This window comes from Papio anubis, chromosome 2 (genome assembly GCF_008728515.1).
Source record: "Papio anubis isolate 15944 chromosome 2, Panubis1.0, whole genome shotgun sequence".
NCBI classification, from domain to species: Eukaryota; Metazoa; Chordata; class Mammalia; order Primates; family Cercopithecidae; genus Papio; species Papio anubis.
In genome coordinates, this window is record NC_044977.1 from 135,759,521 (window position 1) to 135,781,160 (window position 21,640).

A 21,640-nucleotide genomic window follows, 5' to 3' on the forward strand; every position below is an offset into this window, starting at 1 on the left:
GTATCTTCTATGTCTAACTTTGAGTCTGGTGTACATCAAGCCCTTAAGGAGGGAAGAGAGAAAGCAGAGAGGGAAACGCAGAAGGGAGGGAGAGAGGCAGGAAGGGATGAAGTGCTATCAGAGCATTCGGGGAAAAAGGGAACCATGTGATTAGTGTGAAATCTAAAAAATGAGAGGTGAGTTCCAGAAATTGCAGGAGTGCAGCTGAATTGTGTTAAAGGATACCGGCAGGAAGGTGACAGGTGACAACTGTTGAACACAGAAAATGGAAAAGAATTTTGAGAGTCTTGAATGTCAGACTATGAGAGCTAAACTCGTGCTGTAGATAGTGGAAAACCACTGGGAGTTGATGAGCAGGGAAGAGATGAGATCAGAGCGGAGTTTTAAGGAAATTAACCTGGCAGTGGGAATATCTTATCCTTTTTGAAAGTATATTCACTTTCTATCAGGAATTATCTTTGCCTTAATGCAAAAAATTAATCTCATGGGGTGGGTTTGAGCAGCCCTGATAAACATCTCATTTACCAAAAGAACTCAATCCTGCGTGTGTGTATGTCAGCCCTGAGTAAAGTATCCTTTTTTTTTTCAAGTAATTAATCTTTCTACTACTCCCCAAGCCAGCAACTACATAATTTTGATGCAACACCTGAAACTAATTCTGAGCTGCTCCCCAAGGCCCAGTATGTAGTTACCAGCAAGTGCTCTTCCACAGCAGGGAGTGTAACTAGCAACTTCTAAATGAGATTGTCTTACAAAACAACATGTGCTGATAGAGATTTCAGTCGTCGTTTCTTCACTAGAAATGACTTTTACTGTTTCTAGAAATGACTTTTACATGATGCATTCATCCAAAGAGAAAATATTTTTTCAATTTGTGGGAAATATTTTAACAGTTAAGTAATTAATTACAAAGAATAAAACAATACTACAAATTAGACCATCATCCTTTGATAATCATATATTATTCATTTTAACTGCCATAAGCCAGTTTCTATAACAATACACGTATACCAAATCGACAAGTGATAACTTCAGACTATTTTAGATGAAAATTGTATCTTAAAATTGTAAAGTTGTATAAGTAAATATTAACGTTAAACACGCAAGTTCAGTTGATATTTTGTTTTTAATGATGTTTATTTTCTCTAATTTCCCAAATGTATTGCTGATCAAAAAAAATAATAATAATGCAAAGAACACATGTTTGTCAAGACAGTATTACTAAGCCATGCTAAATGAAAGGAGATAATTGAGTCTTTGATATTACCCAAATGGACTTCTGGAATTATCTTTTTAGAGACCATATGTTCAATAATCAACAACTCAGAAAAGAAGAGGATTACCCTGATATTAAAATATTTTGAAGACAAAAGTAAACCAAGTCACTAGACATGAGCCATCTTTTAGCTTTTGTTTACAATCTCAAGGTAAATCATTGAGAATACTCAAGCTGAATGTATACCTGAATAAGAAATTAACTCACGGATTATCGTTTTCCTATTGCTCCATATTTTGACGAAGCATTCTTTTCCAGTGTTCCTCCCTGGGTCAAATGAAGGGCCAAAGAAAGTCGTTTCCCCATTCCTCATGCTGTGATATAGGCTCTCTTCTAACAATTCTAAGGGCTGTAAAAGTGTTGGGAGATGGATGTGTGAATAGATGCTTGCCCAGAAAGTCCTGGGAATACCACTGGTTCTCCAATAAAGGGGTCATTTTGAGCTTTGCTGAACCTTGAGGTAAACTTACTATTTAAATTACAGGAAGCTCGTTCCCTTTGTCTGGTCTAGAATGATCATTCTTAAAAAAAAAAAAAAAAAAAATCAGTAAATAAGTTCCCAACAGACTTGTCCTGCTAAACTAGTCATCACACTTTCACTTTCTGCTCCCACGAGCCTCCATGAATCTCTGCCCAGCTTGCTTAACTGAAATTCACAAACATCAAGTTATCTTGAAGAGAGAGTTCTTTCTGATCCTGTCAACTTCTAGAGTTAAATATACACAAGCATTTTTTACTTACCAGCATTTCTACAAATTCTGTTTTTCCACACATATTCATATACACGTAAATGTATATAGGTCATTTTCAAAGTTCCATATCTAGAAAAAGATTGAAAATATTTTATAACATTTTCACATGGAAATCAAATTCCAGGTAACTGTACATAATCAGAGGGCAAGTATCTATCAATCACTCAATTTATCCTAAAAAATCTTGCATTCTAATACCTGCACTAGGTAAGAGGGCAAGTATCTATGAATCACTCAATTTATCCTAAAAAATCTTGCATTCTAATACCTGCTCTAGGTAAACATCTGCTTTTTTGCTATTCATGTCTTTACTATATAATGTACTTAATAATTGCTTTGCCAACTCTTAATTCCCTTTTTTTTTTCAAGCAGAAGGATCTTTTAAAACTCAGTTACTTTACCACATATTCTCCCCCAGGAAAATCTGTAGCAGACAGATTTGTAGACTTGCCTTCTCTCTGGGAGAAACGTGTCTACTTCTATACATGTTCAAGAAAAAAACTGAGTTTTGCTGACATCATAATTCCTTCAATATTCTCTGTACGTCACAATAAATTCTCTTCCAAACCCCCTGCTCCATGAGCTGTAATTCTCACCTCAGAGAAAAGCTGTGTATTTCAGAGATACATTAACAGAATGTAGAACAAAATGTCTCTCTTGTTCCCCATTAAGTGATTTGTTTTAGGTAAATTTCTAGATCAGACATCCATGATGTAAGAACAACTACATTCAAGAACTAAATTTGTTTATCTATATATATTTTTTTAATTGAGTTGGTGTCTCTCTCTGTCACCCAGACTGGAATGCAGTGGTGCGTTCTGCAACTTCCGGCTAACTGCAACTTCCGCCACCCAGGTTTAAGCGATCCTCTCACCTCAGCCTCCTGAGTAACTGGGACTACAGGCATGCACCCCCACTCCTGGCTAATTTTTGTATTTTTAGTAGAGATGGGGTTTCACCATGTTGTCCAGGCTGGCCTCGACCTCCTGACCTCAAGTGATCTACCCACCTCGGTGTCCCAAAGTGGTAGGATTACAGGCATGAGCCACTGCATCTGGCCTTATCTATCATTTTAAATAACTGGCTCCTACTGTATCCTCTACTGCCTAGTCCTTATACCAAAGTATTTCAAAATGTTTGAATGAAATAGGTGTTAATTGCAATAGTAAAAAGTATTCTGGTTCTTGCTAAATGGTATCTTATAGTACGAGATTTGATATACCATGCTAAGACTACACCACCAAAACCCAAATCCTCAATGTGACCCGAGAGTAGTAGGCAGCTGCTATAGGAGCAACCTGAAAGGGAATGTTGAACCACATCATCGCGGCAGCTTCGAAGGACACATGTAAATCACAACTCTAGTCATCCAGAACAATTGACACTGTGGTATTGTGAAGCTCACTGCTCACAGAAGCTGAGGTCAATTGGATGCTCTTATCAGTGGCAGAGACTCTTCCACCAACAATTTCATCGGTGTTCCTCTGTGGCCTCAGCAAAATAATGAAGCACTTAGAAGCAAATATACAACCCAACAAACCATAGCTGAATGCCAAGATTGCAAATATTTACACAGCCACTTTGAACTTGCCTTTGGTGCTCAAATAAGCAGGGACAAAAGAGATCCAGACGATGAAAAAGACGAGCATCCCAAAGGTGACGCATTTTCCTTCATAGTAATTATCTGGCAACTGGCGAGTCACAAAAGTTGTAAGAAAGCATAGCGAGGCTAGGAAGACATCAATCCCAAACATCGAGCACAAAAACTCTATGGAACCTTCATTGCATCCCAGAATGATCTTTGCATTTTGAGGTTCCATGTTCTTGTATACCCTGGGAGGTTCCAATACCAAGTAGGCTGTACATATGTCAATCTCAAATAAAACAGAGATTAGCACAGTGATTATCCGATAAAGCGGGTGCATGGATGTAAGTCAAGTTTTGGATTTGGAAATTCTGTAGGCTAAAAACAGTGAAATAGTCTTTCCAAGAATGCACGACAGGCAAAGAGAGAAGCCCAGTGCCAGAGTGACCTGGCGGGCCATGCAGGACCAATTGTGTGGCTTGCCAATGAAAAGAATGGACGACAGCAGCGTGATGATCAGAGAAAACTGAATGAGAAAACTCAACTGCTGGTCACTGGCGTTCACCAGGGGAGTGTGCCTGTGTATCACATACACAGTTGTGATTGCCAAGACCACAGATGCCCCAAAGACAGAAAGAATGACGGGCGTGAATCCCAAGGCCTCATCATAAGCAAGATATTCCACCTGTTTCGGCACACACTTGCTCTTTTGTGCATCTGACCAATAGTCTTCATCACATTGTTCACACTCCCTTTGACCTATTGAATAAAGAACAGAGAATTGACTGCAAAGAAATCCAATTGTCCCCTTCCACTGTGAATATCCCAGAGCCCTCATAGTTCTAGAGTGGGGACTTGTTGAAAATCCCTTTATGTAGAATATATATAGTATCTCAAAAGAAATAGTGATAAAATGGCCTTAGAGTGTACAGATAATATTACAGATTGAGAATTATTTTCAGTTTTGGAAAGTCAGTCTCCCTTCTCAGTTTCAGCCTTTCCTGCATTGGCCTTTTCCACTAACAAGCTTCTTTCTTACTACTCCAGTTAGCTAATTGAGAAGAGTGGTATGTATCCTCATAAACCCAAGAACAATCCACAAATGAAAAAAATGTAAAAAAAATTAAAGCTACTGAGGCAAAACAATCGAGAGAATTGTGACAGGAATAAGGTTGATTAAAATACAAATGTTTTCTGTCTTTATTCAATATCACCCTTATGAGAGGGAATTTTGTCTTTGCTTACTCAGAGCTTTTCCCCTCTTCACCCTCCAGATGCAGATTCGAAGGAATAGGTAGAGTAATTGAGGATAAGAAGAAAAACAAGGCTGGGCACAGTGGCTCAGGCCTGTAATCCCAGCACTTTGGGAGGCTGAGGTGAGTGGATCACTTGAGCCCAGGAGTTCGAGACCAGCCTGGGCAATATGGCAAAACCTTGTCTCTGCCAAATAATACAAAAAATCAGCTGGGCGTGACAGTGCATGCCTGTAGTCCCAATTACTTGGGACGCTGAGATGGGAGGATTACTTGAGCCCAGGAGGCTGAGGTTGCAGTGAGCCAAGATAGTGCCACTAAACTCCAGCCTGGGTGACAGTGCAAGACTTCAACTCAAAAAGAGAGACAGCGGGAGAGAGAGAGAGACAAAGAAACAAAAGAAGCAGCAGCAGCAGTGGAGGGGGAGGGGGAGGAAGAGGAGGAGGAAGAAGAAGAAAATGAGGAAGAAGAGAAGAAGAAGAAGAAAAGAAGAAGAAGAAGAAGAGGAGGAGGAGGAGGAGGAGGAGAAGAAGAAAGAGGGGGAAGGGGAGGGGCAGGAGAAGGAGAAAAGGAGAAAGAGAAGAAGATGGGGAAGGGGAAGGAGAAGAAGATGGGGAGGGAAGAAGAAGCAGAAGAACCTACATGGTGCTTGACATTGAGAAGATCTGGAGCATTTAGCTGGGTGGAAGCTATAAGGGAGAATGTCAGAACATAAGACTATTTGATATGAGTTTATAGTAGACTGTGAAATTGATCTCTTTAATGTCTTTGAAAGATGCAGGAAAGATTGCAATTCCTGTTTAATCACTTTTCACTGCTGTATTGGACTTCCCTGGATGTAACTCTATGCAGAGACTGGGCTGTGTGGGGTCCAAGGAGTTGTTCAGGTTACATAGTTCTTGTTTTCCATTTTGAGAAAATGTTACCTTTTTTTTTTTTTTCCCCCCGAGACAGAGTCTCGCTGTGTCGCCAGGCTAGAGTGCAGTGGCACGATCTCAGCTCACTACAAGCTCCGCCTCCCAGGATCACACCATTCTCCTGCCTCAGCCTCCTGAGTAGCTGGGACTACAGGCGCCCGCCACCACCACCAGCTAATTTTATGTATTTTTAGTAGAGATGGGGTTTCACCGTGTTAGCCAGGATGGTCTCGATCTCCTGACCTCATGATCCACCCGCCTCGGCCTCCCAAAGTGCTAGAATTACAGACGTGAGCCACCGTGCCTGGCCTTCAAAATTCTTTTATAAAGAATTGCTATTGAGGGCCATTTGACAAAAGACAAGTACACTTTGTGTTATCTTTAACAGAAGGTAGAGATAAAAATAAACCTGCTCCAACATGCTTCACAAGACCGAGCACACCGAGCCCAATTAAAATTCTGGTCATAAAGAGCAACAATTTGGCAGGCCATAGTGAAGAATTCATAGAGCAGGGGTTACAGAAATCATGTGTCCTACAAATTTTGAGTACTTATGACCTTAAGCCAATTGCCTTTAGGGATGAAATTTTAGATCTTATAACTCCAAATTAGAGCTAATTCAATAAAACATAGTACTATATAAGTCCCCTGTCTTCTGATTATGAATATAACTAGCATTTAATTTTTTCAGAAACAAATACTTTAAAATATTTTTTATGAATCCTACTCATATTTCACATTTCATATATTTTATTTTGCATTTTCCTCTATTAACTTCAAGGTTGTAGGTATTTTCCCAACTGTAGCAGCTTCAGAACTGAAACACAATACTATGTTTTTTTCACAGTGCACAAAACATCCAATAATTTGAAGGATTTTAATTATTTTTGTTATAAGTTGTTCATACCTATTTATAAAGAAAGCTCCTGAGGCCTTCTTTGCAAAAACATGTTTGATTTAATAGCATCCTCATATCAATGAAGAAATTACCATCTCTACCTGGTTTCTGTGACACATGTCCATCAGCCATGGGATGGAGTCAAAGCAGCATATTGGTTCCCCCTGAGGAATCCCCTTCCAAGTCCCAGGAGCACATGCATCAGTACACACTGAATGAGGAAGCTAGCAAAGACAAATATGACAGATTAACAAAGCCCTTTGTCTCTAGTACTCATGAGGCTGAGAAAGAGCCCATTTGAATTTCCATGGAAGCTTTGTGATTTCCGGGAAACCCAGGATACCTGAGTGAAGATAATGAACAAAGAAAATAACAACATGTAGAACCTAGAGAGGAATTTTGCTAAAGGAGAGTCTCGTTGTTGATTCTAGAAATGCAAAGCTAATCCTGAGCCTACTTCTTTCTAACCTTGGGGATCCAGACCAGGCTCCATGCCTACAGGACTCTGGGGATGAGACCATTTGGCAGGTCTGTTCCTGCTTGTGAAGGAGGAGGGCAAAAGGAAAAGCAGATAAGGCATAGCATTGAAATATTTTCTCGCTAAATGAATTTCAAAATCTCAGTAGTAAACACAGGCCTCCTTTTACATTCTACACGGATGTGCGCCTTGAAACCCAGAATAAATGCAGGTTTTTAAATAGTTTGTTTCTTAATCCATTAGGGAGTTTCCTGTTTAAGAAATAAAATGCTTTTCCATTAAGCAAAGAATCATTTTGGAAGATGCATGATTACATTTATATTTATTTTACAAATCAGAATTTTCATATGTTGAGTTTTCCAGGTAAATCTGAATTAGATAATATAGAAAACACTAGAAATCTCTGAGCTAGGTTATGGTACGTAACATTACAGAAGTATGTATACACAGTAGATAAGCTTCTTATATGTTTCATACATATATATCTGTAAAATCATATTTTAAATGCACTTTGAGGAGTACCTATTACAGTAAGAAGTGATAGCAAGGCATTCTCAAATTCTGAAAGATGAACAATAAAGTCACCACAGAATGAACTAGAATTCCTCACCCCGATCTAGTCTTCTGGAAATAGCTCTCAATATTCCCTTATTATTATTATAATTATTATTATTTCATTAACAATGAGCTGATACCTTTTTGTTCCATTTATCAGTATTCCTTCCCTTTTCAACCTCTGTGATCTATCTGCCAACCCACTCACCTCACTAAAACTCTTCTTGCCATGTCTGAGAGATTTTCCTCTAGCCACATTTTCCTTCAGCTTTCTTCAATACCTGACACTTTTGATCAACCCCTCCTTGAAATGCAAGCTCCCTTGGGTTCCCTTGGGTCCTGGTTGTGGTCCTTGATCCCCTAGTTTTCTCTCTTACTGTAAAGCAATTCCTTCATTCTATTGTCTTCCACCAGTATCACTGTAGAAGAACTCCCAAATCTTGATCTCTAAGACCAACCTTTCCCACCTGACCTCTATCTAGTTCCATATTCTGAACTTCCAATATGTTCCCACATTAAGATTCCACCATCACCTCAAATTCAACATGTCCAAAACTATCCCATAAAGCCTATTCCTCATTTCTGTCATCCACACCACCATTCCTATCCATCATCTCCAACCTTATATTCTATTACTTGCCTGTATGGACTCTCTCTTCCACTCAAGTCCACCTTCTCACCAACCACCAGACTCAGTTTACCATTATGACTTAAATCATTCTTTGTATTGTCCTCTAATTGTCTGATGTAAAAAAAAACACTTCCAGGTCCAACCGGTCAGCAAATTTGATGTCTTCTACCTATAAGGTATTCATGAGATGTCCAGAATCTAATGACTTTTTGCCACCTCCATCACTTCTATCCTGGGCCAGGCTACCTTCATTATTTTGGATGATTTTATGGTCTTTTAACTGTCTCCTTAGTTCTGTTCTTGCCCCCATACCCTACTCCTTCCACCGATTTGCAACATGGCAAACAATGATACCTGAGTCAGATCATGGCCCTCCTCTGTCAAGATTTTCATGGTTTCCCCTCTCACTCAGTGTAAAAGCCAAAGGCCTTCAAAAGTCAACAGGGCCCTGCATGATCTGTCCCTCTCTAACCTCTCTCACCTCCTTTCCTGCTCTCCCTCTCTTTCACTCTTTCCAGCCACACTGACTTCTTTACTGTTCCTCCAAAGTGCCAAGCACACGTCTCAGGGTTTAGAAGATGCTGTTCCCTCTGCTGGAAATATTCTTCCCCTAGGTAATGCATGAACATACTTTCATTTGAATTTCTGTTCAAATGTCACTCTAGTGAGGCTTTCCCTGACCACACTATATGAAATTTCAGTGCAACACTCCCCCCAGCACTCCCTATCTCAGTCCTGCTATTTGTTTCTACCTGACATTAACATCCTTTAAGATACAGTATAATGTCTGTATTTGTCTTGTTTGTTGCCTACTTCCTTCCACTGAAATGTTAATCCCATTAGGCTAGGATTTGTTCTGTTTTGCACACTGACGTATCCTCAGTTCCTATGCACATATGCTACTGTTCTCAACAAATATTTACTCAGTTAATTAGGGGCAATTGCCTTATTTTTGCAATGTTTAACCCAGAGTTGGATTTATAGTAGATGCTTAGTAAATCTGTATTGAATTACATTTGAAGTAATTTCATTATACAAACCTAATCCCAATTTTAATATAGAAGATAAGAAAAATAAATTACTATACCCTAATGAAGATTATTAAAAGAAAAATCTACTATTAGATTTCACTATTTTTCTGTCAATTTTCAGTAGAGCAAGCATTCTTTGAACCATGTATATGCAAAGAATAACATCTTCCTTTTCTTTTTTTTTTTTTTTTTGAGACGGAGTCTTGCTCTGTCACCCAGGCTGGACTGCAGTGGCCGGATCTCAGCTCACTGCAAGCTCCGCCTCCCGGGTTCATGCCATTCTCCTGCCTCAGCCTCCCGAGTAGCTGGGACTACAGGCACCCGCCACCTCGCCCGGCTAGTTTTTTGTAATTTTTAGTAGAGACGGGGTTTCACCATGTTAGCCAGGATGGTCTCGATCTCCTGACCTCGTGATCCGCCCGTCTCGGCCTCCCAAAGTGCTGGGATTACAGGCTTGAGCCACCGCGCCCGGCCAACATCTTCCTTTTCATGTAAAACAATATATTGGGGAACTACTATATACCTAACCAAAAGGAATACAAAAGTGAAGTCTCAAGCCCATTCATCAAGTAGCTCACCATTCAGAGAGAGCTCTGGGCCACGTAAGATGGCTTATAGCCTAGACTTAGGGCAGCTCTGTCCTTTCTGCAGTGACAGAAGTGTTACATATCTCTGTTGTTCTGTATGGTAGCCCCTAGCTACATTTGGATATTAAACACTTGAAATGTAGTTAATGGCCGGGCGCGGTGGCTCACGCCTGTAATCCCAGCACTTTGGGAGGCTGAGGCAGGCAGATCACGAGGTTAAGAGATCAAGACCATCTGGCTAACATGGTGAAACCCTGTCTCTACTAAAAATACAAAAGTTAGCCGAGTGTGGTGGTGTGTGCCTGTAGTCCCAGCTACTCGGGAGACAGGCAGGGGAATCCCTTGAACCCAGGAGGCAGGGGGGCAGTGAGCCGAGATTACGCCACTACACTCCAGCCTGGCCACAGAGCGAGACTCTGTCTCAAAAAAAAAAAAAAAAGCTATCTGCGGTTAGGTACTACTGTATTGGGCACAGCAAATTCTAGATCAAAGGCATAAAATGTTGCAGAGAGCTCTGGTCACTAAAGTGGTAAACACTGACAAGTGGCTGTTTTTACATCTAGCCAAAATATATTCAAGTGCTGCTTAAAGACAGACCAATAAACTACTGAGTGTGTGTGCATGTCTGTATTCTTCTGTGAGCGTACATAAGTCAATAGATGTTTATTGCTACACACAGAAAGCAGAGAGGAATAGTCTGACAGACAAAGATCTCACAGGTGTCTGGTACAGCATACCAACTCAGAAATCTTGAGGGTTTTTTTCCTACTATTTTTAGATGCTTTCTCAGCATGATTTGGAAGACTGTTTGGGGATCTCAGATCTGAGCTCAAGAGGGAAAATACATGAAAAATAAACAAGATGAAAAAAGACGCCCTTTCCTCCAAAAGAAAGTCCTGTGTCAGCAAACAAAAAGCATTCTCTGGCTATGCTGACATCACTTTCATCTCTCTCACTTTTCCTGGTTCTTTCATTCTGAGATTCACACGGAAGATGAAATTGCCAATTCTTTTTCACTACCCTATCAATTGACTGTAACTCTACATGTCATCCCGAAGTAAACATAGAACTGGATTATCCAAAGCTCTACAGTACTGGGCTGGGCACAGTGGCTCACACCTGTAATCCCAGCACTTTGGGAGGCCACAGCGGACAGATCATTTGAGGCCAGGAATTCGAGATCAGCCTGGGAAACATGGCAAAACTCTGTCTCTACTAAAAATACAAAGCCTGGCGTGGTGGTGCACACCTGTAATCCCAGCTACTCAGGAGGCTGAGGTAGGAGGATTGCTTGAACCTGGGAGGTGAAGGTTCCATGAGCCAGGATGGCGCCACTGCACTCCAGCCTGGGCAACAGAGTGAGACTTCATCTCAAAAAAACAAAATACAATAAAATAAAAGCTCTATAGTTCTGCTTTCCTGAACTAATATTTCATTGAGGGTAAAAAGTTTCACTTCTGGTAAGAGAAGGGGTTTCTTCTTAACCTCTGGGAAGTAACAGAGTTTTCCTTTAACTTTCCCCAACACTTCTCTAGGTGTTGTCTTTACATTGTGTACCTCAGTCTCTAGCTCACCAACCCCTTCCCTTATAAAATGTTCAGACCTCCTGCAGTCTTGCAATCAACAGCTCTCTTGTTGCTATAAGAGGAAGAGGAAGAAAAATTATCATAATCATTATCAATAAAATAAATAAATAAATAGCAATAATAATGAAAAGTAATTTCATTATTTTTACCTGGGGTAAGCATTTTACATTTAAAAGCAGTTCATCTAATATTGAAACCCTACTTCTACTACCTTCCAGGATAATTTTGGGAAATTATTTTTTAAAGAATTTTAAAGCTTATGAAACTCTTTTTTTCTCATACAAAATACCAACATAGGATGTTTTGAAGGATATACTGAAGTGTATTAACATGTATGTGCCTCCATTCATATATCATACTGGTAACCAATGTTTCCTACTTCAAATTATATTATGAACTTGTAAATTTTCTATCCTATTTTTTGTCCTGGAGAATGAATAAGAAGAAAGAAGAAAACAGGGAGGAAAAAATGAAGTCCCTCTAGAACTACTGTTGGAAGGGAAGGGGAAGACCTCTGGGTGCCCCAGGGTAACAGTAGCTGTCAAACTGTGGTTCTGTCCATAAATTCTCCAAAAACACCATACATATTTTTTTAAGTGAGGAGAATAAATAAATAAATAAATAAATAAATAAATAAATAAAGCCACACATGGCCCATAACCAACATCACAAAGAGCCTGAGAATACTATGAACTTCAAAGTACTTGTAAGTAAAGAAATAACCAGCTGGGCGCAGAGGCTCATGCCTGTAATCCCAGCACTTTGGGAGGCCGAGGCGGTTGGATCATGAGGTCAGAAGTTCAAGACCAGCCTGGCCAAGATGGTGAAACTCCATCTCTACTAAAAATACAAACGGCCATGTTAACCCTCTCCACTGTGAGGACTTGCTTTTCATGGTCTTGATTTACTGACATCATATGGAGACTGTATCAAACAGAATGCACCTGTTACAGACTAATCTACCAACACTAACCTAGACACTATTTAGTTCCTTGGCCCTCCCTAAACACTCTTTTTCCCTGCAATCCTAACACATGATCGTTGCTCTTTGAGCAAATTTAAATTATAATATTGAAATGTTTAAATAACAAATCAGAGGGTAGTTCCTTATCATAGAAAATTCTTCTTTATTGCAAAGAAAGAACCTGGAGAATTTCTTTTAAAATTAAGGAACTCTTCCATGCATTTAAAATATAACTTAATTTCTCATTTTGTATTTATTGCAACCTCCTCAGTAACAATGAATTCCCCTCCCAGCCAGATCTTGTTTCTAAATTCCATTCTTCAGTAAATGCAAAGTCCCAGCACTCTTTGGAGAAATGGTTGACAACAGTGCTGGGACCAAGAAAGTACAAGATGAGCTTGGAACATCTTGGGGTTCCAGAAAGGAAGGAAGTGCTCAGAAATTACAAGACTGTGTCAAGAGGAGACAGGAACCAACTCAAAGGGCTCCCAATGGTCAAACCTGGGCAGTTTTGAGCAGCAAAGTATATAATGATAGTTATAAATTAGAATTACTTGTAGAATATAAATCAATATCCACGAGTCCATATTGATATAAATAAGTGGAGGAGGAGTAGAATTCCAGCTAATAAATGTGGAAAGAATAAGGGAAATAGAAAGCCATCATTTTTCAAACAACACAATAATCATCTCAAGCAGGAAGAACCATCAAGGACTGTGAAAATTTGTGGTCAAATGTTATGAGAAACAGAACATCTTCAGAGTCTCAAATACCACTTCACAAGATAATTATTCATTACAAGGGAAAACACAATAACTTCATGGTAAGAAAATATGATGACATCACTGTAATTAAGTGACCAAAGTTAATATCACCAGTAATCAGACATAATTACATCATGTGCCTCCTGATATAGGGCACAGAAAATGATACAACATCACCTCTATGGAATTCTTGCCAAAAATTCATAACCTCACTGTAGTCATAAGAAAAATAAATTAGATAAACTCAAGTTGAGAAACATTTTTAAACTGGCTGACCAGTACTTATCGAAAGTATCAAGGTCATGGAAAACAAGGAAAGAAAGAAAAGTTTTCACAGGAAACTAAGGTGACATAAAATTAGATACACTGTGCAATTAATTTGAAAATAAAAGTAAAAATGAAGATACAATGGTTGCAGCCACTGTGGACTCTGTTGAGCATGACAAGCAATTCAGTGTTGCAGGAGAGTAAAGTGGTAATGGAAGGAGTGATAGAATCAGAGATACTGACAGAGCCTAGATCACAAAGGGCTGAAAGTGCCAGACCACGGATGCTCATCCTTCAGAGGGGAGGTACTAAAGGATATAAGCAGAGGAGTATTCTGATTAGGTGGGCAACCTGGGAATACCACTCAGGCTACCATGTCCCAACATGAGTTTCTGGGATCAGACCAGAGACAGATGTGGGAACCAGTCTCCAAGATGGCCCCCAATAATCTTTATCTCCTGACATTCATGCCCTTGTGTGGCCCCTCCCATACTTCATAAGTACTACATCTTCCAGTTTCCTTTGCAGCTAGATATGACCATAACAAAATTCTGGCTAATGGGATATAAGGAGAATTATATGTAATTTCTAGAAATTATCCTTAAGTGGAGGGGTGCACACATACTTGCCTTTTTTCCTTCCTGCTGATTAGAATATGGACATGATGTTTGAAGCCTATGTGGTCATCTTAGATTATCAGGTGAACCCTCATATTGTGGATGGTGAAATAGCACCATAGGGAGTGGGTCCCTAAGCCATTCTTTCAGTCCTATAATGCCTATCTCTGAACTTTATTTATGTGAAGGAAAAAAACTATCATGTCTAAGGCACTATTTTGGGGGGTCTTCTATCATTCACAACAAACTTAATAATAACTGTTAAAAAATGGATACTTTAAAATGCCCACTTAGGCCACATAAGCAAGTCACTATTTTATGTGACCATGTGATAAGATTATGTCTACTAAGCACAAAGGCAAATCAATAGTTTCAATGACATGAATACTTATAATTATCAAGCTCTGTCATGACATACACCAAACAACGACTTACTTGCCAAGGCTCGAAGTCAGGTATATATGCACAGATGTTTCCTGGAGTATATGGCCCATGACCTTCTTCACATCTACTTAAATGGTCCAGAGCATAAGCCATAGAATACACAGCTTGTTTGACATTGTTCGTAATTCTTAGCTGAGCCACATCCAGATAGGTATTTTTAAGATCCTCCAACTTCTCTCCAGTAAAGAATGTATCAGACATGGCATGTAATCTGTCTTCTTTACCAATCATATTCACTCTATGATCGATATTGTATGGAATACTACCATTTGGCCAAGTACAGTTAAAAGCCAGTTTGCCAGAATTCAATGGTCAGGACATCATTTGGATCCTTGCTAGGATGCACATCATAAAGAAATTCCCTTAATCCTGGTTTATCAGCTCTTGGTATTGCAAATCCATACTTCCACCAAAATACGGAAAATATTCAGGCTTTGCAATGAGGGCTGAGATAACCCACGCTTCATTGGAATAGACTTTGGGAATGATTTCAGCAAATGCGATACAAAGGTTGGCATTCTGCATATTTTCCTTAAAAGTTTTTACTCCATATTTTCCATAATCATCATCAGCTGCTATAGCGCCTACCCAGACCCAGTGAGAGTGTTGGATAAGTTTTACCATGACCTTCGACTGGATCTTATCACTGGCTATTACACGAAGATAAGATGGAAACTGGTATTTGTCACTAAGAATCACGCAGGTAGAGGCATAGCCCACCTACAATTGAAAATATTCATGCAGTTATTAGAAAGCAATAGCCAAATATCAAAATTACACATTTTCACAATATGTTTATTGGGGAGGGAAGGAACTTAACAGTTCTTCTCCCTTTATTTTCATATCTTTCTTTAGACAAAAGGATTTCTGTTCCTTTCCTTGCTCAGTGGATGGGAGTGTGGAGTGTTGGAGGGAACACTTTGGGCCTCCCTATGGACTCTTTCAAATCCACTTCCCCACGCCCCAAGGGAATCGGAGGAGATGATCATTAATACAACATTCAATGCACTACTTTTCACAAGTGGGATCACAGCAGTGAAAAGGAGGCCATTTGCTTTTTCCTCTATGCACCCCACAGACAACGGGAGTGAATCAAGCCATCTAGGCTCTTCCTCAGATTTTACTTCTCATCCACATGGATGATGGACTGAGTAGACCTACAATCCATTTGGCAAGCCCAATTCTTCTCTCTCTCTCCCCCCAACCGCTTCCACCTCCCTTCCCTCCTTCCTATCACCATTTTTCTTTCCTTGTTTTTCTCTGCCAGGACTTACGAGTATGTAGATCCCAAGGCTTAACTTGAGAAAGGTGGTAGAAAGCACCACTTCAGCCTCACATCTAAGCCCTGTCATCCAACAGAGATAGAAACCCTAATTTTACAGTCACTTGTCTAGATAAATGAAGAGACAGTTTCTCATTTTGCCAGTGATCTCTGTATGTATTTTCCAATAGTGGGAACTTAAGAATAGAGGCCAAGTGATCATGAATTCCTCACCATTTTATATACATTTCCACTGCAGCTTACCCTTAACCGCACTGACCCTGCAATTAAGAACATATTGAGAGGTGACAACGTGCTAGCAGCCCTTGCTCTCGGCACCTCCTCAGCCTCACCGTCCACTCCAGTGGTGCCTGAGGAGCCCTTCAGCCCGCCACTGCACTGTGTGAGCCCCTCTCTGGGCTGGCCGAGGCCAGAGGGAGCCGGCTCCCTCTGCTTGCAGGGAGGTGTGGAGGGAGAAGCGTGGGTGGGAACCCGGGTTGCGGCGTGGTGCTCACAGCCCATTAGAGTTCCGGCTGGCATGGGCTCAGCCGGCGGCACTTCGAGTGGCCGGCCGGCCGGCCAGCACTGCCAGCCCAGGGCAGTGACGGGCTTAGCACCCGGGCCAGCAGCTGCAGAGGGTGCACGGGGTCCCCCAGCACTGCCGGCCTGCCCCCGCCAGGCTCAAATTCTCACCAGGCCTCAGCCGCCTCCCGGCCGGGCAGGGCTTAGGACCTGCAGCCCGCCATGCCTGAGCCCCCCGCTCCCCGCGGTGGGCTACCGCGCAGCCCAAGCTTCCCCCACGGGCACCGCCCCCTGCTCCATGGTGCCTGGTCCCATTAACCGCCCAAGGGCTGAGGAGTGCAGGCAAGTGGGACCAGACTGGTGGGCAGTCCACCCGTGGCCCTAGTATGGGATCCACTAGGCAAAGCCAACTGGACTCCTGAGTCTGGGTGGGGACTTGGAGAACTTTAATGTCTAGCCTGAGGATTATATATGCACCAATCAGCACTCTGTGTCTAGCTCAGGGTTCATGGATGCACCAATCAGCACTCTGTATCTAGCTAATCTGGTGGGGACTTTGAGAATCTTTATGTCTAGCTAAAGAATTGTAAATACACCAATCAGCACTCTGTGTCCAGCTCAAGGTTTGTAAATGTACCAATCAGTGCTCTGTGTCTAGTTAATCTGGTGAGGACTTGGAGAACTTTTATGTCTAGCTAGAGGATTGTAAATGCACCAATCAGCACCCTGTCAAAACGGACCAATCAGCTCTCTGTAAAATGGACCAATGAGCAGGATGTGGGTGGGGCCAGATAAGGGAATAAAAGCAGGCTGCCCTAACCAGCAGTGACAGTCTGTTGGCGGGCTTTTCCACAAGGTGGAAGGTTTGTTTTTTTGCTCTTTATGATAAGTCTTGCTGCTGCTGGCTCTTTGGGTTCACACTGCAAACTGTAACACTCACCACGAAGGTTTGCAGCTTCGCTCTTGAAGCCAGCGAGACCACGAACACACTGGGAAGAACAAACAACTCTAGATGTGCAGCCTTTAAGAGCTGTAACACTTACCGTGAAGGTCTGCCGTTGAACTCCTGAAGTCAGCGAGACCAAGAACCCACCAGAAGAAAAAAACTGCAGACACATCTGAAGGAACAGACTCCGGACACACCATGTTTAAGAACACACCATCTTTAAGAACTGTAACACTCACTGCAAGGGTCCAAGGCTTCATTCTTGAAGTCAGCGAGGCCAAGAACCCACCAATTCCGGACCCAATGAGACACATTTTTGCCTGTCCTATCGCATTCCCATCTCATGTTATAATATTAACACACCACCTTCAATAGGATTGCTCATATTTTAACTCCATAGCTCAAGATTGTCAATTTCTTCATGAGTACCAGAATATTCTTATTTCCTGTTTCCTCTACCCCATGTCCTATTTTCACTCCATTGGCTAAAGTTTACATTCTTTTTTGGAACCATGCAAATAGCAACATTGGAAGCCCTATATAGGATCTTATTTAAGAAGCAGAGACACCTGATATCTAATTCTGGATACATATTTTATCACTGTAAAATCTTAGAGAAGTTACTTAAACCTTCTGAACCTCAGTTTCCCTATAAGTGAAATCAGGGTAATGATACCTACATTTCAAGATTGCTCAATATATTCAATGAGATGACAAATGCGAAAATGTCCATCACATAGATTTCTTTTACCTTCGTTGGATATTTACTACAAGCATTTAATGAGAATATCTAGAGGTTTCCAGCTAGTGCTTGGAAGACAGAGCTCACAGCAGCAGCAGTTTGAGCTGCACGAAGCCCACATCTAACGTGTCAGTTGTGTCACCCAACCTCTCTTCTTGGTTCTATTTCTCAGTATTTTCCCGTTGCCTCTACATCCGTATTTGAAGCTTTATAAGAAATACTCTGGTAATGCTACTTTTTACAGTTATTTCAAATTCTCTCATTACTTCAGCAACACAAATAAGCTTATTCACATTGATAAGTCATGACAACTGATATTTAATGATCCATCCTTAGAAATAATGATAGAGCTGTATTCATATTTCCTTAATAATCAATTTTTCCTAGAATAATCTCCTCTTATGTTGAAATATGTCATTGTCTCCGAATTTTAAATAACCTGTAAAGTTAGCATCCTCTAAACTCTAGCCATCTTGCATAATTCCTAGGCCCATTTCAGTATGTCAGTGCATGAATCAAAATTGTCATGAATAGTAAGCATTAATATAGGCAAGAAAAAAAGTGAATTTCTTATACCATCCGTTGACCAACCAACACATATTTATTGATCACCTACACTGTGCTCCACACAGTCCTATAGAGTATTATGCCTAGTGAGTTGTCAACATACAAATCACTGAGTCATAATCTAGAGCCAAAAATTAAAGCAGCATGCCAAGGGATGTAGAAAAATCTCAAATTGCCTCTAAGTAGACATCAATTCACACTTGCTAAGGCCTGATTGAACATAGTAATTAGGGACAGCAGCATCACCACCATCCCTGTTTGTCTCTGCAACTTAACTCAGCCTCACCTGAGCACCTTGCTATCTGCTGCAATTTCCACAAGTATGATTTGTGTTGTTTTTTTTTTAAGTTAGTACTAGCACAATAATTGGAGATACTTGAGGCAAATAATATAACCCTAGAATTCTTGAAGCAGCAACTGATAAGGATGATCCAACTGCTCCAACGATTCCTCCCAAAAATGCTCCAGTGCTGTTCCTAAAATTGGGCCTGCTTTCTTCCTGCCCTGTAAGAAGTACCAAAGCTGCTTCCAGTGATTTGGAGATAGTAAAACAGGTATCAAAGATCTGATAGCCCAAAGTGATGTTGGGCAAAATGTCCTTCCTCTTATTAATCTCCTTGATCATGTGGATCATGGCTTTCATTCAGCAGAATCCCTGAAAGTTAAACCTGAAAAAGAAATAGACTTTGTAGGTTATTAGGTGGGTCTTTGAGGGGAAAAGCAGCTTTTGGAGCATTTTGCCAGAGCATCAGCAGGCACCTCACTTTCTTGAGCATGTTAGTTTTTCTTAAATGATACTACAAACTTGAAAGATTCAAGTAGGAATGATATTCATCATTGATAGATTTGGATTGAAAAGTACCATTTTGGATGTCTTCTTGCTCTGTGTATCTTTCATATGCTATAATCTCTTTAAACTGCTATATCTTTTCACAAAAATATTCTTATATTCATAATTATAACCACCTAACAGGGCCTCCAATAATTTCTCAATACATTTTTCCCCATTAATTGGAAGTCCCTGGTGCCATATGAGTCTCCTTTCTCTCCTACTTGCTTTCTTTAGCTTTTTTTCTGGACATTAATTATAAAAATTATGTAAATACAAGGAAATACTTATGCTAGGAGTACCTAAAAGCAGTACATAAAATCTATATATACTATGACTCCAATTACAATAATTTTTCTATCCATAATTTCATTGTTAACGTTAAGAGGTTTTTAATTGAAAATGTCTTTTTCCTACTACTCCCAGATATAACCATAAATAAAATACCTCCTCCTTTCTGTTTCCTAGCCACTAAAAGGGGAATATATTTCTCTTGCAGTCCGTCACCACATTTGCTTTTAAATTCCTTCTCCACTAAAAAAAAAAAAAAAAAAAAAAAAAAAATTTAACATTTAATTGCAAACTCTTTCTTCCCAATCTTAACCAAATCTTAACCTATTTGAGAGCAATTTCCCCAAGACCTTCTTTCCTTAATATCTTCTGTGGCTATAGTATCTAACTCTGTGTCTTTTATTCAATACGTATTTTTAAATTTAATATGTGATAGCAAATAGCCCTGTTGGCAGGGTGGAATTTTTCTCCATGTTTCTTTAATTGGGCTTTTAGTTTATTTTGTTTTTCATTTAATATGTAGTTATTGAGTTCCTCTGGTGCTAGACACTGTAAATACAGTCAGAAACAAGATAAACACAGCACTGTCTAAGCAAAGAAATAGAAAAGTAGCCAAGCAATTTCAGCATAAAATGATAAAAACAGTGATGGGTTAAACCTGGGAGCTATGAAATACAAAGAAGGGGCACCCAGTTCTAGAGGAATTAACAACCAAGCTGAGGCTTTAAAGGATGACCGAAGAACAGGGGAAGAGTGCTGCAAACAGCATGCCTGAAGGCGTTACAGCAAGAGAACATGTCACATTCAAGGAATACAAAAACCAGTATGTTTGGAAGAGACAGGATGGGAGTGGGTGTGGACAATGAAAGCGGAAACTGGAAAACCAGAAGGTGCCAGAACACAAAGGGCTTTATCATCCTAAGACACTTAGTTTCCAAATTTACACTAATGGCAATATCCATTTTTGAAATAAATATAGCAATATCATTTTTAAAATAGAATAGCAACACATTTCAAGAACTAGAAAAATATACACTGGCTGTAATTCCTCCATCCATGAAAATTTATTTGAACAAACTGTTTTTCCCAAAGGAAAAAGTAATATGCCCCAACTGTTCATTACAGAATTATTTATAATATTGAAAACCTGGAAAGAACATACATGATGGAAACATTTTTCATTATTTTAAAACTATTAGAGAAATTACACAGCAGTATATGTATAATATTGTGAAAGGTGCAGTATGCAAAGTTGTTTCCATACTATAATTAAAACTACATGTATAAGGTATACTAATATTTGGATAAGGATTAACAAGGAAACTTTTTTAATGCGCACAAAATAATTACTGGAAAGGTGGAATTTGGGATGATTTTTCTTTGATTCATTGATTTCCATTATGATAGTCACAGTATTATTATACAATGCATATATTTTTTCCTCAAGAAGTTTCTCTATGTCCTATGTTTGCTTAGATTAATGGAAACAAAATTAAAATACTCCCTTCCTCCTTCCATTTAACTATCTTTCTCTTTTCTGAGCAACATTTTCAAAATAAGAGCAAGTCTTCCTCTCTGGCCATATTTAAGGTCAGTTAAAGTTATAGTTAAAGTCTGGTCATACTTAAATGATGGCCGGTCAAAATTAGCATATTGTTAAAATTGTGGGTTTCAGAATGAAATTTCTCCAAACTCCAACCTGAATTTCTAGATCAGTTATAGGTGAAGGTTAACAATGCCAAAGTGAAATTATCAGCTTAGGCCCAGCCTGGCTTCTAAGTACCTCGTAGGCCAGGCCTCCCATGAGAACTCTCCCACTGGAGAAGTTGCATCACGTGGAGGAGTAGAGAGGCTCGGAAAACACTAGGGTACAGATG

The 21,640-nt window shown here is 40.0% G+C and overlaps 1 protein-coding gene across 1 annotated transcript; it reads right to left on the reverse strand.

Annotated features, from left to right (window-relative positions):
* Positions 1-2,989: 2,989 nt before the first annotated feature.
* Positions 2,990-20,006, reverse strand: LOC101007623 (vomeronasal type-2 receptor 1-like). Its single transcript, XM_031662934.1, is given in 8 exon segments — positions 2,990-4,372; positions 6,783-6,812; positions 6,815-6,905; positions 12,404-12,473; positions 14,550-14,896; positions 14,898-15,007; positions 15,010-15,325; positions 19,020-20,006. Coding segments are annotated over 8 exon segments (2,307 nt in total). The 5' UTR covers positions 19,380-20,006; the 3' UTR covers positions 2,990-3,389.
* Positions 20,007-21,640: the final 1,634 nt, after the last annotated feature.